This window comes from Podarcis vaucheri (genome assembly GCF_965113315.1).
Source record: "Podarcis vaucheri genome assembly, chromosome: 2".
Taxonomy (NCBI): domain Eukaryota; kingdom Metazoa; phylum Chordata; class Lepidosauria; order Squamata; family Lacertidae; genus Podarcis; species Podarcis vaucheri.
In genome coordinates this window covers 20164927-20185979 of record NC_138760.1, presented here as the reverse complement: position 1 = coordinate 20185979, position 21053 = coordinate 20164927, and the positions used below count along the sequence as shown (strand labels likewise).

Below are 21053 nucleotides of genomic sequence, written 5' to 3'. Positions count from 1 at the left end.
TGTGTGTGAAACATGCTCATGTGTGTTACAGTGATGTAGAAAATTTTCTAGGTGACATTTTTTAATTTCCTAAGTTTCCTATGATTTCCTAGTAACAATGAATGGATGACACCTGCAAATAAATATCAAGCTTTCACTAAGAGAGCTGTTTATAAGGGCAACCCAGGGGAAAATACCAACAGTAGTTTCCCTTCAAACGGCTTTCTTTCTAAATGCCCAAGTTCTTGACAGGTTTAAGCAGCAATGTGGGAATTCAGGAAAGGGAGGTAGAAAAGACAAACACATGGGGTGAAGAATATTAAAGCGAAAGACTGGTTTGTGTGTTGGAGCTGTATGTGCTCCCTCATGCAGCACACGAAGAAAGGAAAAATTTGGAATAGAAAGTCTGGCAAATACAGATTTCGAAGCTGCTAAAGCAAACTCCATAAAGACACCAGTTTTCCCTACCCACCTTCTCTGGTCTATCTGAACTACCTTCCCTAACAAAATGAATTCCTTCGAAGATCTTGTTTGCACCAGAACCCACTGCATTAGCAGGAAACTGAAACCTGAAACAATTGTTCATTGAAGTATGAGTTTAACAGGCAACAGAACAATCAAGCAAAACAAGGTTAACAGCAACCTTGCTTCTCCCTTGAAAACAGCAACTACTCGCAGCAGAGAATCTCCCATAGGTAGCTTTTATTCCAGCAATTCTACATTTCCCTAAACTTCAAATATGCAAGGGATGATGGGCTACATTTCGCATTTCTCGCCACCCCCAAGAACTAGAGGCCACACAACTAGAGGCATTGTGACAATTCATATAGACTGCACATGCTTAAAAATCCTAAGAATGTCTACTTAGATTTCAAAAAATCTATTTCCACTACAAGTATGTGGGAAAGCACTAAAAGTGGTTGGTGCCATAAGAATTCAGAACCAAGTGAGAAAACCTTACTTCTTAAATGAAAATAATTTTCAAGCTGTGCATAATCCTAAATATCACAATTCTGCCTAGGTTTTCACCATTCTTAAATTCTGTAGGCATTATTTTGCCAATGTGTTTACCACACACATGATCTAAGGAATAACTCAATCAGCTTAGGTTGTATATGGCCCTCAGCTTTCAAACTTTTTGTTCACAGGGTCACATGTTCACTAAAGTTCAGAAATGATGAAAAAAGCTCAAGGAAAGGGTGAGAAAAGAAAACAAAGGGAACAGAAAAAGGCAAAGTGAGAAAGAGATTCATTTCTGTACATTTAGCAACTTGCTTCCCTCTTAGCGCGATACTTGGGTCATCATTGGGCCTTTGTAACTTTTTAGAAACACTCCCATTCAGGAGTACTAACCATGTGAACATCTTCAATACACTTCCTCACAAATTCACATATACCGTATTTTTTGCACCATAACACTCACTTTTTTCCTCCTAGAAGGTAAGGGGAAATGTCTGTGCGTATTATGCAGGGAATGCCTACGGGTGGCATGCCTACAGATTTTCCTCCTCTAAAAACTACGTGCGTGTTATGGTCGGGTGCGTGTTATAGAGCGAAAAATACGGTATTTCTACCTAAGCCAGGGCTGGAGAACCCACGGCTCTCCAGATGCTACTTCCATAATCCCTAACCACTATTCATGCTGGCTGGGGCTGATGGGAGTTAAAGTCAAACAACATCTGGAGAGCCACATGTTCCCCACTCCTAATCCAAGCAAAGCGGCTGCCTCTTCTGAAGCTGAAGTAGCGCCTTCTGTTACAGACAACCAGCACCCAGAAGCAGCTACTGTGCTTTCAAGGACAAAAGAACTGGTTGCTTCTTACTGCTGGATTTAGAGTCACACTATAACCACAATCCTAGCTAAGCAAGGGATTAAGCCATTGTTCATATTTAGAAGTATGGTCTTGACATCTTACCCTCTGTACTATTTCCCGGCACAGCTGCTGTTTCTTGCCATGATTGCTCAGTGCCATTAGTTGCTGGTGCAGCTTCAGAGTTTCCTTGCATGCTTTCCTGCCATACCTTTGCATTAGGATTTAAGCTGGCACCTTTCGATGTTACCTGCTGAGAAAACAGAAGATGTGTATTAGCAAATAACAAGACTTAAAAGGTCAGGAATATTTCTTCTGTTAAGCTTTGGAAATCCATCTCCCATTTAAAAAGAAGTGGGCTGTAGCCGTATTACAATCTAGTTAAGACTAGTGTGAAAACTCAGTGGGGCAGGTAATGGAGTAATTAGGGGATATAAATTTCCCACAATTTCTAAGCAATTCCATGGGGTGAAGGAACCCAGTGTAACAGTATGGCTTTCTTAGATTCTTGTAAACCGCTGTGAAAATATGCAAGCACCATTCTCCCTGCCCCACAGTCCCTTGGTAAGCAATTTTTATCTCCTACTACCACCGCAATAACTTCTTTGAGTCTGCATGCTGGTATTTACTGCAGTTTGCACACCCCCCCCCCAAAAAAAAACACACCTCACTATATGAGGTTTTAGGTTTGATAAATACATTCCTTAGTGAGGGCCAAAACCATGTTCCATTCTACAAGAGGTACCATTAGAATGAAATGTTTCCTGCAGTTTGGACACACTTGCATTTTGGGAACCCATCCCTATAAGGCTAGACCACTGCTAGGCTCTTAAAGCAAGGGTGGGAACCTCCAGCCAGATTTGGCCTGGCACAGACCCCAATGTGTCCTCCAATACCATTTTTCGCAAACCCCACAAACATACCTCATGTATGTAAGATGTGGGGCAGAGAGAGATGCTGCTAGATCAGCTGTACAGCCCAGCTCCCTATGGAAACTCAATTGCACAGCTAATCCCTGCGGAAAGCAAGCTTGAAATTATCACCTATCACCGTGGGCAATGAGTTCACCCCTGCCTGACCAAATCCCCTTGGGGAACTTGGTTGCACAATCAATCCCTGCAGAAGGCAGCTTTGCAAGCCCAACGTTCAGAGCTTTGCTAAGCGCAGGGTTGGCAAAGCCCCTTGCATTGCAGTTCCCAAGCACCTGATAAACAGCTGGCTGTCAAGAACTTCAGAAGTGCTGTGCAATGGACTTTTTACATCAGTCATCAGAAATCATAATGCTCCAGCAAGGGAAGAATCAGAAGTCCACCTTAGGCTCCCAATTGTTCATTTGAAGCTCTACCCTTACTCGCCCCGTACCTGACATCAGGTAGGTGGGCGTGGCTTATCCAAAATGGCCTGGTGGGTCAGGTTTGGCCCCTGGGCAGGAGGTGCCACACCCTTGATTTGGAGAGCTGGAGACCACAGGAGGGGAGAGCGCTCTTGTGCTCAAATCCTGCTCGTTGGGTTTCCCACAGGCAACTGTTCAGCCACTGTGAGAAAAGGAGGCTGAACTAGATCCGGCCTGATCCAGCAGGCTCCTCTCATCTTCTTAGTAGGTGCCAAATTTGATAAGAACTATGCAGTCTCCCAAGAAGTAATTCATCCTATGGATAAGTATCTTTTCATTGTTTTAACAGCACCTCATTGCAAACACCAACATTCAAAATATGTACCCAACATCAGTGTAACCCACAGACAGTTTTTCAATAATGCACCCTCTCTATCAGGAAGTTTAAATAACTATGAAGTCCAAGAACCCTCAAGTCAGAAACCAAAAATATTATGAGGAGCTTCCAGGTATTCAGTTGTCTGCATGTTTCAAGGGATCAGGCTGGCTTATAACCACACCTTGTCTCATTGGCAATTTAACTTTCCCCCCCAGCTTCAAGAACCTGCTCTCTGGAAGATGGGCTCTCCTGAAGAACAGAAATATAATCTGCAGCAACACACAGGAAGATACGGCTCTTTATTAAGACAGTATAATGATACTGAACAAGCACTGACCATCTTGCCACAGAGAAGCACAGGCCAGAGAATAAGGAAGTTGAATTCCAGAGTCTAGCCTTCTGGAGTCTCTCTAGCATCAAGGAGTGGCTTTAGTACCATACCCTGTCCATAGAACAGAAAAAAACAGGGCATAAGGAAGCATTATGGATTGCCACATATATAATTTTGCCCCCACCAAGATCACAGTACAACTAAACATCAGTACAGTGGTGCCCCGCAAGATGAATGCCTCGCAATACGGAAAATTCGCTAGACGAAAGAGTTTTCCGTTTTGGAGGTGCTTCGCAAAACGAATTTCCTATGGGCTTGCTTCGCAAGACAACAATGTCTTGCGAGTTCCTGCTGGTTTTTTTCCCTTTCCCCCCCTTTTCTAAGCCGCTAAGCCACTTATCAGCTGATCCGATCAGCAGATAAGCCGCTAAAAGCCGCTAATCCGTCAATGGGCTTGCTTCGCAAGACGAAAAAACCGCTAGACAAAGAGAATCACAGAACGGATTCTTTTCGTCTTGCGAGGCACCACTGTATAGCTTTGTGAACTAAACACCTATGTCTCCCAAAATATGAACTGTCTTCACCCCCTCCGATCGTGTTTGAAAGGCTTAGAACAGAGACATGGGTAAAACAGTGAGTGACTGAGAGGATTCTTTCTCAAGAGTAAGGTACACTCCAACACAGCCGGTTTTTAAATCGCAGGTCATAACATTCCGTTTGAATCCAGTCTCAATCAGTTCCGCCTCCCCCCAATGTATCCGGTGTCATACAACTGCATTCTACTTCACTAGCAGAAGTGAAGACTTGTGACAGTACAGAAATGCAAAGGATAAAGCAGAAGCCTCAACCAGAAACTGGTACCCCATCTTCCCATTCACATTATATTTCTTCCTTATATTTTTGACTAGATCTCTGATTCTGCATGCCATTGTCATAAATAATTTAATAGAACTATGTATAAAGGTAGACATGTCAAAGGCACAAATTCTAACATTAAAATAATAATACATAACATATTATCAGGCTTCTCTAACCGACCACCCTCCAGATGCTCGGACTCCAAATCCCATTAGCCCAAGCCAACATGACCAAATCAGAGACTATGGAAGTTGTTATCCAACAAGATATTGAAGACAGAAGATTAAGAAGACTGCTGTAGTTGTTCTGTTATATTAAGAAGGAATCAAAACAATATACAAGGTTTTAACAACTTTACAAGATACACTTAAAAAGTCTTAAAACCTTGCCTTCCTCCCTTCCCATCCCTTGGGAAAGGTGACATAAGAGTTTTCTGATTACCATTATAGTATATAATAAATAACACCTCAGCCAGAGCTGAACCTATTCCTGCTCCCCTAACATCCATTGATATATAGCAGGGACAGGGATGGGCACAATGCGATTATCACATCACATGAATCCCTTACTAAACATTATGGTTAAGGAAAGAGGCATAGAACTGGGTCTGCTTTTGAGCAGGACCCATCCACTTCTACCCTGAGAAATCGGTGGAGATAGGAGTGAATCTGTAGATACATTTTGAGAAAATACGGGACCCAACAAAAACTACTCTTCAGTCCAAGAATTGCAACTGGATTGCTTTCTTCATGCAGGTGAAAAGTTCCAATAAGGTTATAGCTTCTAGAGTAGCCTTGAAGTTAGGTTGTGTTTATTAACTATTGGCGATGGAGATGAGTAACCTCAAGCTCTCCCTCGTACCTCTTTTTAAAGTTTCCACCTCTCCACAATAATAGATGCCTGAAGTATTGTGAGAATTAACTTTCACACAAAAGGTGTGTGAGAGAGAGGACAAGAATAACACACACACAATATTCAGTTGACAATGGAATGTCCAAAAGGGCTCATAAAACACATCCTCCTGCAGCTGATAAGATTTGTGATTTTTTGCCTTTCTTATTACATTTTCCTTCACCTGTTCCGAGCACTCCAAGTTTGTATCAGCTTTTTTAAGCGTACTTAGCTCCGAATCAGGCTTCGCCCAGGAACTAACTTTGATCAGCAAAAGCGGGGGGGGGGGGGAGCAGCAAGGACAAAGGTCTTTTAAGTTTTAGTTCTGAATGTTTTGCATATTCTTTGTAGCAGTTTCTACACATATGTGAAATGTGTTCTCTGAGAATAGTGCTGAAGAAAAAAATGCAAAGCCACTAGAGGCTGAAAGCTTCAAGTCCTGTAGTGATTGCTGGTTGGTCATTACATACATACTTATTCTTTCGCTATCATGAAATATAAATTCCTTCACCAAGCACTGCAATATAGCTATTAAAAAAGGAAAATCTTATTTTAAAAGGTGAGATTACATTGCACATAATGCACAAGCTTCCCAGTGAAACAAGCAAGACTACACAATTTTTTTAATGACTGGCAACCTTTTCACATACCTGCGAAGTTATTCTAGAGATCCTCCCAAACTTCTTATAACTGGAATGACAATCTAATAATGGTGCCTTTGGAGGGCTTGCAAAGCCATTTGCTGGCCAATTAAATTCGTTTCTAAGCACCAATAACCCCCAGAGAACAAATTCAAACTACGGTTTGGAGAAATGAAGTCTTGCTGCACCAACTTCCTGCTTCCGTTAAATGCCTAAATTTCATACATGAGGACTTAGCTTGTATGTTACCAGTATGTTACCGCTTATTTCTACTGCTTGTTGCCAAAGCATGATTGAGCAAAAACAGTAACCGCAAAATCCTACATGTGCCAGGGCTGAACAGTGTTGAAGTTACAAAACTTGTTACACAAGGATGTCATTCAGTAAATACTTTTCAGTAACAGCTCTGCAGCAGCTTCTTGGTTTACAGTGCTTAACAAATTTCAATAATTTCTTCCTCCTTTGCATCACTGCAGGTGGTTGGACTAGAAGAAACTCCCAACTCTACAATTCTATGACTAAACCATATACAAATGCAACTTTCCCCATCCCTTTAGGTATATTAGCAATGTAACAGCTGGACATGAAATATTGTTTTGTGAAGTGACCAGATCTAGCCTTGCTACATGGAATACAAGATTAGCATCCACACACCAGACCACAAAGCTTAGCAGGCTTCTGTCCTGCCTAGTCACAGCCCAGGTTTCAGAGATTGCCTCAGCCACACACACAGAGCCCTGGACTCAGCAGTGGAGTTCTGGGGGAAGCAGATATCAGCTTCTGCAATCCCCTTTCTGCATGCTTTTCTCTGGTTCCAACCCAGAGGGTTTAGTAACAAATATACTAAACACCTGCAATCCACAGTCCACCCCTGAACAGATCATCATTAGAGTTCTGCCGAACAAGATCAAGACGGGCAGCACTAAAGTAACACTGGCAAAATGAAGCTCTTGCACTAGTTGTTACCTACCATTCCCCACCCACTTTGCGTTCTGCACATGCCTGACTTAACTTTGCAATGCAGTTAATATTCAAAAGGGTGCCATATAAAATCAATTATCAAGACTGCATACCGTGCATTTCTTTCACTGTCTGATGTGTCATGCAGTTTCCACTAAAAATCCAAACCATCACACATTTCTATGTTGGTATCACTCATTCACCAGTCTCTAATAGTTTTGGCTTTAGAACTATGATAACAGGGACAAAGTAGTAATGTTGCTTTGATTTTTTTACCTTTGTTCAGCATAGGTTTATTATTTCTCCAACAAATAAGTTACTCAATAGTCATTTTACTGTACTTAAAGGTTAGCTATGCCATAGCACCACTTTTGAGTATTTCAACATATACTTTACTAAACTCATCCAAGAAAAGGAGATGCATTATTATGTATATAATGAGAATCTGTTATTCAACACTCCTAATTTATAATGAATCAGATTAGGAGATACAAAATATAAACATGAGAAAGCAACCAATATGGTAGCAGTGGGGGCCCAACCAGGTACACTTGTCCCAGGCCTCAGGGGGCTGGGGTGGGGTAGGGGGCGTTGTTTAAGTTTATAACTTTATTATAACAAGACTCCTGCCCAGGGCCTCAGACAAGCTCTGCATGGAAGGGTCTTCAATATCAAAAACTGCTAATTGACAGTCCATGGGCCAAATCCAATTTATCACTAGCCCAGTGGAAGTATTGATGTGGGGAATGATTTTGCTTCCCAGTCTTAGCTAACACTTTAAAGCAAGGAGTGGTGGTAACAGCTGCACTTTTTTCAGCCACATTCATGCCAACTGAGCTAGTATGCATTATACAGACAAAGCAGTAGAAGGGGAAACACGCATGCAGTTGCTAAGCAACTATGGAAGCATTCCCCATCACTTCCAGGTTAAGAGGAAGCATCAAGAGATGCTTGTATGGTTGCCAAACGACCACACAGAATCCCCTCTCAGCCTCTTTCCCCAATGAAGCTTACCTAGTTTGAAAGTTGCACAGCTGCCAGAGGCAGAGAAGAAAAAGAGATAGTGACCTCTTAGCACAGTGTTCAGCACTAAATTGACTTCCTGGTTCAATCTCCATGTTATAACAAGATGCCAAAACTTTACAACATAAGTAAATAAAATTGCAGCCATCTTTAAACCAACATGGGCAATTCATTGGATTTGAGGTGTCATTATAGAGGCTAAGGTACTGATAAAGAAAAAAGAAATGAAGATTAGCTGAATAAGAAAAATCAGGAATTTCAAAAGAAATGCAAAGCTTGCATTCTTGAATGATCCACTGCAATTAAGTATTATTTGCAAGCAAGTATGTTATAAATTGCATGTCCTCCTAGAACTCTTTTACTTAACCATGAACACTATGGCCATTAGCCAATCAGGAATTGGAAACATCCACTTCACAGACCAACCTTTGCCCACAAGGTCAAATTTGGCCCAGAAGGCCATTTCCCCAAGCCTACTTCCACCTCTCAGTCAGCTGCTGGTGGGTGGTATCAGCTGATGGTCAGGGTTCAATTCTGCATTGGCTGCACACATCAATTCCCCTGCTGAGAATTGGCATACACAGCCAAAGCAGAAGGATTTAATCCACAATCATCAACTGAAGAAGGGAGGTTAAATCCTGCTCAGGTCCCAGCATGGAGCAGGACTGAAGACTCTCTGCTCATCAGCTGTTCAGCAGACTACAATTCAGCTGGGTGCTGTTTCACCAACATATTCCCTGCAGGAAAAATGCTGTTGAAGCAGAACCCCTCCCCTAACATCCCACAGGGCAACCTTGAGAGGTGAGCAAAAATGCACACCTATCAAATCGCCTGACAACCTCAAAACATTAATGACAGACAAGTGGGTGGCTCCACCCACCTGCAAAAGTAGGCCTGTGGAGAGGGAGGAGATAAAAGTTCTGGTTCACCAAATCAAAAAGGTTCCCTACCCGTGAGCCAGAAGATCTTGCACAAGGTACACAAGTTAAACAGCTATCACAAATAGTTGGTAACATGCACAGTTGTACCTTGGTTATAGAATAGCTTAGTTCCCGAATGTTTTGGCACCCAAATGGCGCAAACCCAGAAGTGACTGTTCTGGTTTGCAAACTATTTTTGGAAGCCGAACGTCTAACAGGGCTTCTGCGACTTCCGATTGGCTGCAGAAGCCACACTTTGGTTTCTGAACATTTAAGTCGGACTTCTGGAACGGATTTCGGAACAGATTCCGTTTGACTTCCAAGGTATGACTGTACTTGAAATCAAACTCATTTGCACCAGCTCTGTTGCAAACTGATGATCAGAAATGGCTCTCATGTTAAAAGAAAACGCTTCACTGCACTAAAGGGAGCCGTCCAATTGTACTGAAGTTCAAACTGCTACCCATTCCACAGCTGTGGAACAAAACAGACTAAAACAGTAAGAATGCACCACAAACATTGTTGTGGGGGCTAGGTTCATCATTATAAACAATGTTTTTTTAAAAAATGAAAGGCTCACCATAGGCACATGTTTAGAAGAGTTTGGATTTGATATCCCACTTTATCGCTACCCGAAGGTCTCAAAGCGGCTAACATTCTCCTTTCCCTTCCTCCCCCACACCAAACACTCTGTGAGATGAGTGGGGCTGAGAGACTTCAGAGAAATGTGACTAGCCCAAGGTCACCCAGCAGCTGCATGTGGAGGAGCGGAGACCCGAACCCAGTTCCCCAGATTACGAGTCTACCACTCTTAACCACTACACCACACTGGCTCTCTTTGTATGAATTACAGCACATTCCTAGGCATGTTTACTCAGATGTAAGCACTCAGATAAGTGTGTATAGGATTGCATCCTTAAAAGCATGCATTTTCAGTTATTTTATAAAGTGATAAGCTTGCATGCTTGGGAAAATCACTTTATTACTAACAAATGACGAGTCATTACAAACAGCCATACCATTTTCCCAATAGAAGAAATTAAAACAGGAACAGACTCTTCCTCCTGGTCTGCTTATATCCATTTTGGTTTTGGTTTTTCAGATAGGTAAAGTATTCTAGCACTCCAGGTGTAATAAATTACTGTGAATGGCTACTTCTGCAGCTGCTTATTTATTTCTATGGTAAGTTTTCTTAATTAGTCCCTAGCCTTCATATCATGTTTGCATCTAAATAGATGTGATTATTCCAATTATTCACACACTCCTGTGATTCCTTATGTACTTACTGAGGAGTAATGCGATGACTATACACGTATAGGAATGTGCTGTGAATCCATATGTTTTCTGACATTTTGCACACCTTGGAACACTAAGAGTCACAAACCCTTTTTACCTAAAGTCAATCTATACTGAATAACCTTTATACTACTGAACAGCCACATTAGTCCACCCTTTAAGTGCTCATGAGGCCGCTTGGTGAAATAAAAAAAATATATATAATGTATGACTTACAAATAGGTTCTAATTACACACCTTTGTCAAAAGTCAATGGTTCTGCTGAAAACGCATTTAAGGCATTCACTCTTTCGTCATGCATTATTTTAATGGGTGCCTGAGGCTGTCTTCTAATACATATTTACTTGTTAGTAAGTCCCACTGAAGAAAGTCCCACTGGATTCAAGGCATGTATAAAACTGATCTACAAGTAAGACTCCAAATAAATATTTAACACGAGAAAAACTTTTATGCCTTCTTAATCTAAGTAACTGCTTATCTTATCACAAGAAAGATTGGAATTGCATTTGAAAATGTCATTCTCCATTTTGACTTTGCACTGTTTGAAAACAGCCATATGCTACATATAACTCCCATTCACAAACTTTTCCTTCTACAGTAATAGATTTACACAGTACTATAAGATACAAAGCTATATTGTTTAGTTACAACGAGTAACAATATTATTGCAATAATCACCATGTGTTAAGATCTTCAAATAAGAAAACCGATTAAACCCATCTCGTTAAAATCACCTTCAGATCCAGAAACTACACCTCTTCACCACTCAAAGCGTGCTGTTTATGGGCACAGTTAAGCCAGCGCCAAGTTGCTAAGTTGCAACATTTCTACAATAAGAACAATACAATCTGGAATCTACTCAAAGCATTAGCTAGGCAAGAGAAAGAGAAAGCCAGGCAGTCAGCTGATTATTTTGCACTCATGCCATGTGCCTGCGGTTGGGGGGGGAGCTATTTGGGCGGAGGGAGTAAAAAAGAAATCTTCCAGGTTTTATTTTTTTTTATAAAAAAGATAGGAGGATATGCTGGTGGGGAAATAGTTCTAGTAGTATCTTCCCTCCCCGGCGCGGGCCTCAATGTGTAACCTTCACACGTGCCCGGCCATGTTCCACGCCGCAACCACCACCAGAGCAACTTTTACAAAAGGTCATTGCAGTGCCTTTCAAGGCCTCCCTTCACCCGGGCTTTCCCCAACCCCCTCCACGCGAAGCCACCAGCCACGCACGAAAAAAAAAAAGCTCCCATTCACACACACGCACAAACGCGGCCGCTCCGTTTCTCAGCACAGGCCAGCTGGGCCCGGAGGCCTGCTTCGCCTTCACCCTCCCGAGCCACGCTTCCAGCTCTCGGGAGCCTTAAAAGTCACCCAACACGCGCACGCACCGTCGCCGGCCTCGAAGGCCTCCCGCTCCTTCCGACGCCTGCCCTTGGGGGGGGCACACCCACACCACCCGGCTCCCCCCCCCCAAGCAGCAGGGCTGCCCCTCGGGACGTCTATCCGAGCCAGCCAGCCACCCACCTCCAGCCCCATATGCACATCTTAAGCCACCGAGGCAAGAGACCACCCCACCCACCGCCGCCACATTACCCGCCCGGCGGCAGCGTGAGCTTCCTGCGCCCGCATGGAGCGCCCGGGGTCTCTGCGTGAGAGCGAGAGCGCGCACGTGCGGCGGGGGGTGTGAATGAGGGAGGGAGGAAGCGCGCGCGTACTGGGCACCTCCTCCTACTCCTCGCCCCCCCCCGCCCCCACCTTCCCTCAGCTCAGTTGATGATTATCCCAATGTAAGGGAGAGGGGAGGGTCAGGCGCAGAGATTTGCTGTGTCAGTTCCAACCCCCCCCCCCACGCGCGCAGCGAGGGCGCGAGCCGCCTCAGAGTCACGTGCCTCAACACGGGCCAACCTCCTCCCCCCCCCCGCCTCGCGCGCTCCCGCTCATTCCCTCACTCACCTCCACGAAGAGCAGCATCTTCTTCCTCTCAACCTCCCAACCCCCTCCAGTCTGTGACCCTCCCGACCCCGAGGCCCCGCCCCCGCCCCCCCCTGTCGCTGGGAATATTATTCGAGCCTCTCCCCGCCCGCCGCTCTCTCCACCGGCGACAGTCCAGACTCCGCTCTAGAAGCCGCGCGAAAGGGCACTAGCTCCGCCTCCCGCCGTCGCCTCCTCCGGCCTCTCCACCAGGGCTGAGCCTTCCCCCTTCTCCTTCTCTTCCGGGGCAACCGCTACAAGCGCTTCCGGGCCACGAGCAGGACACTGAGGAGCCCCATAGCGATGACCCAGCCGGAAGTAATGGCGGCCGCTGGGCCGGTAGCTGCACGCGCGGCTGCGCGGCAGCCGGAGCGTACCATTCCTTGAAGCGGGGGTGGGGGGCTTTGCGGCTGCTCTTCGCAGGAACCATTCTCCGGACTTGGAGGGGGGGTGGTAACGCAGTGTTTGCGCTGCGAGAACAGGCGACCATTCCCAAGTGCCGGAAACTTGCGCGTTCCTATGTGGTGGACATGGATAAAAAGAGTATTGGGAAATGATCTATAATGAATTGGGGGGGCGGGGCGGGCGGGGAATGTTTAAAAGTACTTTTCTCCATCCCCGATCCCAGCCTGCGAAGAAAAACAGATTTAAAAGTACTTTCCGCCCCCAACACCAGAGTCCTTTCTGTTGGGGATAATTCAGACCAAAATTCCCGGGTGTCAGAAAAAGTTATTTATGTATGCAACAACTGCGGCCCGTGTTTTGTTAGCCCAAAAATGGAAAACAAGTGAGGTCCCAACCAAACAGGAATGGCAACTTAAATTGACAGAATATGCACAACTTGCAGACTTAACATATAGAATAAGAGAACAAGAAGAACATACGTTTAAAGAAGATTGGAAAACGTTTATTGAATATACGGAAACTAACCCTACAGCTGAAAACTCTGGCAGCATTAAGATAAATTCAACAGTAAATAAGTTTTTGATGAATGCAGTAATGGAAAACTGATTGGTATGTTTTTGTAAAATATGCAGGGATTTAAGATATGTAATATGAACCGTGTAAAGGGAAGACGGGAAGTCCTTGATAACCCAAGGACGTAAAGCGAGTATTTGAAATTGTAAAACAGAAAATTTAATAAAAATTATTTTAAAAAAGGAAACGTGTTCTTTTGCCTAGGCTGGGTTTATCAGCCTTAAATGCACTTCCCTCACCCACACCCTCCACAGCCTAAACCTTTGCGGATTTTCTTAGGCATGAGTTCCGGAGCAACAGCCCAACTAATGTGTGTCACAAAAGCACAGCAGTCTTGTGGCGCTACCTTAAAAGAGCAATCGAATGTGCTACAGCGATAAACAACTACCTGACATTCAGAAGACATCTTAAGGCAGTCCTGTTCAGGGAAGTTTTTAACGTGTGATATTTTAGTGTATTTTTGGTTTCTATGGAAGCCGCCCAGAGTGGCTGGGGAAACCCAGCCAGATGGGCGGGGTACAAATAATAAATTATTATTATTATTATTATTATTATTATTATTATTACAGCATCACTTTTCAGCCCTGTGCCATGAAAGCTTGCATCTGTAAGAAGTTTGACAGTTCTTCTGACATGCCCCTAAAAGCCACCACATTTTCTGTTCAGTTGTTGCACCGCAAGCCGTGCTGAGCGCTACAGGACCTGCCAATATGTAGGGGACTGGGCTGCTGGTTTGCCAAGTAATCGCAGCCTTTGATGCGTTCCATGTGTCGTGTGTCAGTTTGTTGTATAAAACATGTGGGCAACGTGTGACGCCTCCGTTGAAATAATAATAATAATTTATTATTTGTACCCCGCCCATCTGGCTGGGCTTCCCCAGCCACTCTGGGCGGCTTCCACAGAAACCAACAAACACTAAAATATCATACATTAAAAGCTTCCCTGAATAGCGTTGCATTGGCTGCGGATTTGCTACAGAGCTAGATTCAGGGTTTTGGTGGCTGTGTTGAAAAGCCTTACATAGTTTGGGGGGCAGGGGACTTGAGAACATGCCTCTCCCCCTATATTCCATCCCAGTCACTGAGATTTACTGGTGGTGCCACACTCCCATGCAGCAGTGGGGTTTCTTTCTAGAAAAATAGGTGCTGGTACTCACCATGATGTTGTTACAGTAAATGTCACACTTTTTAACAAACAATAATAATATGTTCTAGTACTCACCATGAAATTGTTACAGTAAGTGCCACACTTTTTAACAACAACAAAAGAGGTGCCTGCACTGTGTACCCTTGAGTACCCCCTGGAAAAGGCACTGCCTTGCAGTAAGAATAATAATAATAATAATTTTATTTGTACCCCACCCATCTCACTGTGTTGCCCCAGCCACTCTGGGTGGCTTCCTACAAATACAAAAGCATAATAAAATGTCAAACATTAAAAACAGGTCTGCCTTCAGATGTCTCCTAAAAGTTGTATAGTTTTTTAACTCCTTGACATCTGATGAAGAGTGTTCCACAGGGCGGGTGCCACTACCGAGAAGGCCCTGTGCCTGGTAAAGCATGCTGTGACTAGAGCACACGCCTGTAGCACAGAAGCACCAGTTCTCTGGAATTCCCTTTGAAGAGAAGCAAACCTTGACATTACTATGTTGAAAACCTTTCTTTACTCCTAGGCATTACCAAATTATTCTTATTTTATCTCTGCTGGTTTAAGTTCTTGCTGGTTTTTATGTTTTTAATACTGTTTTACGAGTGGTTTATGTGCAGGAGAGCATTAGTTGCTGGGACTAAGTCAAATTAAACTCACTGGGGCTTCCTTCTGTGTTGACATACATAGGATTGCCACTCTGGGTTTGTTTGGAAGGGTGGGATATGAATCATTTAAATAAATAATTGTCGTTACTCCGGAAGAAGTAGGCTGCTTATACAATAATGAATGCATTTGTCTTTAAGGTGCAATGGCGCTTTTATTTTAATGCATCAGAGGGTCTGCAGTGGAGCAAAGGGAATCTCTACCTATGAAGCAGCTCCATCTATAGAAATCTGACTATGTCTGCAAATATTTTGCACATGTGCAGATCTGCTAATCCCTATGAAGCACCTTGGTCGGAGCTCAGCTTGATGTGGTTAAAGTTACCTGACTGGGCAGACATTTGAGCATTTGATGTACTAATCACTGCAGGATTTCAGAAGCACTGCAGCTTTGAAGATCATCAACAAAGAATTGTCACCTAATTACAGAACCATCATTACAGAGCATTATTGGTAAAGCAGGAGGTGGGGTTCTTCAAGCATTAAAGCACCCAGGTAATAAGCCAAGCTCTAATTGGACTGCTCCACTTATTTTTCTGATCTTCATGCCACCATTATTTTTCGTGCGCAAAAATATGATGTACATTCTTGTCTCGTTCATTTCATAACAACTGAGAAGTTCAAGAAGTGGAGAAGACTGAAGTTTGCTCCTTGTTCCCAGTTCTTTACATGATTGGCAGCTCCATGAGCTGCCTGAACTCAAGTTTTATTACTGCACACCAAAATAAGCTTTGGGCTAAGGCCAAATAGAAGGGACGCGGGTGGCACTGTGGGTTAAACCACAGAGCCTAGGACTTGCCGATCAGAAGGCTGGCGGTTCAAATCCCTGCGGGGGGTGGGGTGGGTTCCTGTTGCTCGGTCCCTGCTCCTGCCAACCTAGCAGTTTGAAAGCACATCAAAGTGCAAGTAGATAAATAGGTACCGCTCCGGCGGGAAGGTAAACGGCTTTTCCATGCACTGCTCTGGTTCGCCAGAAGTGGCTTAGTCATGCTGGCCACATGACCCGGAAGCTGTACGCCGGCTCCCTTGGTCAATAAAACGATATGAGCGCCACAACCCCAGAGTCGGTCACAACTGGACCTAATGATCAGGGGTCCCTTTACCTTTACCTTTTAAGGCCAAATAACCCTATATTTTACACTTCCAATACCTTTGAGATGCGCCAACACTCTCCCCTGTCCAAAGTGTTGTTTTTGTGCAACATGCTTTAACACATGGTGATTAAGAAACTGGCCATTTCCCCAAATTGCTATTGTGGAGGAAACATTTCAGTTGGAAATCTCATTTTGCATCTTTTGAAATTAAGTTTATTAAGTGAATAGTTACAAACTATAGGAATGAAGCACAGAGTCATCATTCATGTTCTTAACAGGTTTAACAGGAAGTTCAGGTAAAATCATAACATCACCCATGTGAGATATTATTGGATGAGGAGACCTCACTTCTTTTCCATTTACAGATGCTTATCATGTTCAGTCTTAGGCAATGTTCCAAATGTATGTATACCATGACTGGGGAGGAGATTGTGTTGCAGAGTGGTGCTTTTATTTGTATAAAATATAAAGTTGTGTGATGGGGAGAAAAAATAGCATTATTATGCTTGTCCCTTGGATAAACTTTGTGGTGGGTTAATTTTTCTGCAACTGCTATGAACTTTTTTTTTTTTTACACATAAGACTTTGCTTAGGTTGGCAAAAGTGTTTAATTCTGAAATTGTCAAGTAGTCTGCAACAAGCCTAAATGTTACAAATTCCCTGGAGATAATATCTGTATTAATATAATTAAAAATGACATTAACCATTTTCCTGATATTGTTGTCCCAAGACAGGGGGTTATGCAGATTTATGAATTCTACATTAATAAGAAGCCACTCACAGAAGCAGAATTAGAAACCTAGATATAATATGTACAGATAAAGTGATTCCAAGAACACGAAGTCATCATAGCTAAGGGTGGGGGAGATGAATTATGATTAGTGGAAAAAGTGCTTCCCGCAGACCTATTTCGTTGTTCCTCAGAGGAGGAGATCCAGATCAAAGGAAGTAATAACTACCTCTTTATTCTGCCATGGTCAGATCCCCACCTGGAATTCTGTGTCCAATCCTGGGCACCACAGTTTTAGAATATTTAGGATATTGACAAGCTAGAACTACAGAATAAAGCAGTGAAAAGACGAAGGGACTTGAAACCAAGCCTTATGGGGAATGGTTGAGGTGTTTCGCCTGGGGAAGAGAAAACTAAGAGGTGATATGATACCCATCTTCAAATATCTGAAGGGCTGTCACATGGAAGATGGAGCAAGCTTGCTTTTTGCTGCTCCGGAGGTTAAGACCTAAACCAATGGATTCTAACGACAAGAAAGCAGATTCCAGTTGGAGATTAGGAAGAACTTTCTGATAGTAAGAACTGTTTGACAGTGGAATGGACCACCTTGGAACATGGTAGACCCTCCTTCACTGGAGATTCTTAAACAGAGGTTGGTTGTCCATTGTGGTTCCTCCTAACCCTACGGTGCTATGATTCTATGACTCAGCTGCAATGGGAATAAGAGCACCTATCAACTTTAAACATGCTGGAAAATAGTGTAACTAGAATCAGCAACGTGTGCTTGTCAGTTGATTCCAGTTCCCACACAAACACTTCTCCAGAACACTACCAGGAGGGAAAGATAAAACACACAGAGAGAGACAGACAGGCAGACTTGGGGCCAGAGAAGCAGTTTTATTCTCACCTAGCTGCAACTCTCAGTAGTTTCCCAATAGTTAATTCCCCACCCCCATAATTCCTCACAAATCCCACCTTGTATGTTGCAAGTAGAATTTTTTGTGGGATCCGGTTTGCAGCCCATGCATGTCTACGCATGTTCCCAAGGCTACAGTCCTATGCATATCCGAGGGTAATCCCCATTGAACCCAGTAGAACTACTCAGCAGAGATGAATAAGATTGCACTATAAGTCTAGTATCTAGAGAACATCCCATAAAGCTTTTCTCTCTCTTATTCATGTGATTTGTTAAACCAGCGTTTGTTACCCAAGTTTCCTTTAGACGAGTCTAGGGACTGCTCTAAATAACTTTTTTTCTTCATTTTTTTTTATATTAGTTTTCCAAATTTCTAACACATACCGGTAAATCCACAAACATGAAAACATTAAAAAAATACAAACAAACAAACATTTATCCTAGGTGTAATAATTCCATTTTTGTTAACATTGTTAGGTGATTTCCTCGAATCCCCCTGGCTGAGTTTCCATCTAAATCATTGTAGCAGTTTTCCAAAACTGTTTTTACATAGAATTTACTTGGTTGATTAACATCTTTCTTTCTTTTCATTTTAACAACATAGTATTCTACAACCTCACATATTTAAATCCTAGGCCTATCTGAAACTCGCAAGTAATTCTACTTAAGTTATCTTGACATATTTAGCTAAATAGACTTTGAATTTCTTCCATTCCTCTTGGTACTCCTCCTCCTTCTGGTCGAGGACTCTTCCGGTCAGGTCGGCTAGCTCCCCAAAGTCCATCATCCCGTGGGCACAGGACATTGGTCATAACATTATGTTTGCTGACTGGGAACAGTTGTGGACCACCGGTTTGAAATTCACGGCATGTAATGCCTTAAAGGAAAATATAATGAAAATGATTTATAGGTGGTACATGACCCCAGTCAAGCTAGCAAAGATTTACCATTTGCCTGATAATAAGTGTTGGAAATGTAAGGAAATTGAAGGTACTTTTTATCACCTTTGGTGGACGTGCCCGAAGATTAAGGTTTTCTGGGAAATGATATAATAAAATGAAATAATATGATATAATAAAATGAAAAAGGTACTTAAATGTACTTTCCCTAAGAAACCAGAGGCCTTTCTCTTGGGCACTGTCGGCCAATTGGTGTCAAAGAAAGACAGACCTTTTTTTATGTACGCCACCACAGCAGCAAGAGTTCTCATCGCAAAGCATTGGAAGACCCAAGATTTACCCACTTTGGAAGAATGGCAGATGAAGGTGATAGACTATATGGGACTGGCTGAAATGACTGGCAGAATCCGTGATCAGGGGAAAGAGACGGCGGAAGAAGATTGGAAGAAATTTAAAGTTTATCTTAAGAAACATTGTAAAATTAATGAATGCTAAAATGTCGAGGTTTTAAGGGGGAAAAGGTGACTATAGCTGTTAAAGATTAAGTAAAAGAAAAGAATAATGGGAAATTTGACTAAACCAAGTGTTAGGATTTGCCGAAATAATTTTGGAAATTGGGATGTAGAAAGGGGAGGTATGGGGAAGTCGGCAAAGTAAGGTTTAAGAAAAAGGGATATGAAATTATACATGTTTGTTTGTGTGTTTGTTTGTCTGTATGTGTATATAAAAATTTTGAAAAACCAATAAAAAATTTATTTTTTAAAAAAAGTCCATCATCCCTCCACTTTTGGTACTGCCATCCCTCCACTTTTGGTACTTCTTGTAATTTCCAATTTTTCGCCAACAAAATTCTAGCTGCAGTTGTGGCATACAAAAACAATCTAACATCTTTCTTGGGCAGTTCCAAACTTGTTATTCCAAGTAGAAAGGCTTCTGGTTTCTTAATAAATGTATATTTCAACATTTTTGGTGCTATGTGTAATTCTTGTTTAGATTCCGCTACTTTACCGCGGAATCTAAAACACAATGACACGAAAGGGTACAGTCCAAACATTCATTCCCAAAATACTAGTTACCGTATTTTTTGCTCTATAAGACTCACTTTTTCCCTCCTAAAAAGTAAGGGGAAATGTGTGTGCGTCTTATGGAGCGAATGCAGGCTGCGCAGCTATCCCAGAAGCCAGAGCAGCAAGAGGGATTGCTGCTTTCACTGCACAGCGATCCCTCTTGCTGTTCTGGCTTCTGAGATTCAGAATATTTTTTTTCTTGTTTTCCTCCTCTAAAAACTAGGTGCGTCTTGTGGTCTGGTGCGTCTTATAGAGCAAAAAATACAGTAATTAGAGACATCGTTCCACAGAATGCCACTGATGTCTCGATTCACATTTATGTTTCTGAGTCAATTGTATCTAAGAGAAAATCTTCCTTGCGTAATACATTACATAATACATCATTTAGAGTAGCAAAGCCCACTCTGTGCATACAGCAACACAGCCCAGTTCCATGGAATGTGCCATGCTCAAAACAAGGAAAGACCAGATAGCTCTGTTAGCAAAACTTACTTCTTACAGATGGAGTTGTTTGATATACAGCGATGTGGTAAACATATATATTTTCTGTTCCTCGGCTCAATTTAAAGTTCTAGTTTTGGCTACTTAAATAAATTGTGACCAGGTTATTAGAAAGACTGTCTGCACCCATACAAACTTGCAAAGGTCCTTAGGTCTTCTGTGCGGTGCAACTTGGAAACTGGTTGACAATTTTAAATATTTCATACTGCTAAATCCCTGACCACCCTAGGATCTCTAAGCTCCAATCTTGGATAAGAAAACCAAAAAAACCCCAAAACCGTATTAATACTAGCTCCAAGCATGCCACAGTATACAGTAGTACCTCGGGTTAAGTACTTAATTCGTTCCGGAGGTCCGTTCTTAACCTGAAACTCTTCTTAACCTGAAGCACCACTTTAGCTAATGGGGCCTCATGCTGCCGCTGCGCCGCCGGAGCACGATTTCTGTTCTTATCCTGAAGCAAAGTTCTTAACCTGAGGTAATATTTCTGGGTTAGCGGAGTCTGTAACCTGAAGCGTAGGTAACCTGAAGCGTATGTAACCCGAGGTACCACTGTACTCCCTTACAGCGAATACTTCTGAATGAGTTTCAGAAACAATGATGCTAGAACTTTCTAGCTTGTATCTGGCAGAGCCGAGGAATGGAATAATCTACTGTTGAATTATCTGAG

General features: G+C 42.8%; 1 protein-coding gene across 9 annotated transcripts in view; it reads right to left on the bottom strand.

Annotated features, from left to right (window-relative positions):
* LARP4 (La ribonucleoprotein 4) overlaps positions 1-12632 on the bottom strand; it is a 40873-nt gene extending 28241 nt beyond the window's left edge. The window contains exons 1-3 of one of the 9 annotated variants that reach the window (XM_082212475.1): positions 12370-12632; positions 3840-3944; positions 1896-2043 (exon numbers count right to left, since the gene is read on the bottom strand). In XM_082212475.1, the coding sequence (XP_082068601.1) occupies positions 1896-2043; positions 3840-3842 (151 nt within the window). In that variant the 5' untranslated portion in view covers positions 3843-3944; positions 12370-12632. Of the gene's footprint in view, positions 1-1895; positions 2044-3839; positions 3945-12009; positions 12179-12365 lie in introns of those variants that run through there. The other 8 variants (XM_082212478.1, XM_082212480.1, XM_082212477.1 and 5 more) reach the window with 8 other exon arrangements.
* Between the last annotated feature and the right edge of the window lie 8421 nt (positions 12633-21053).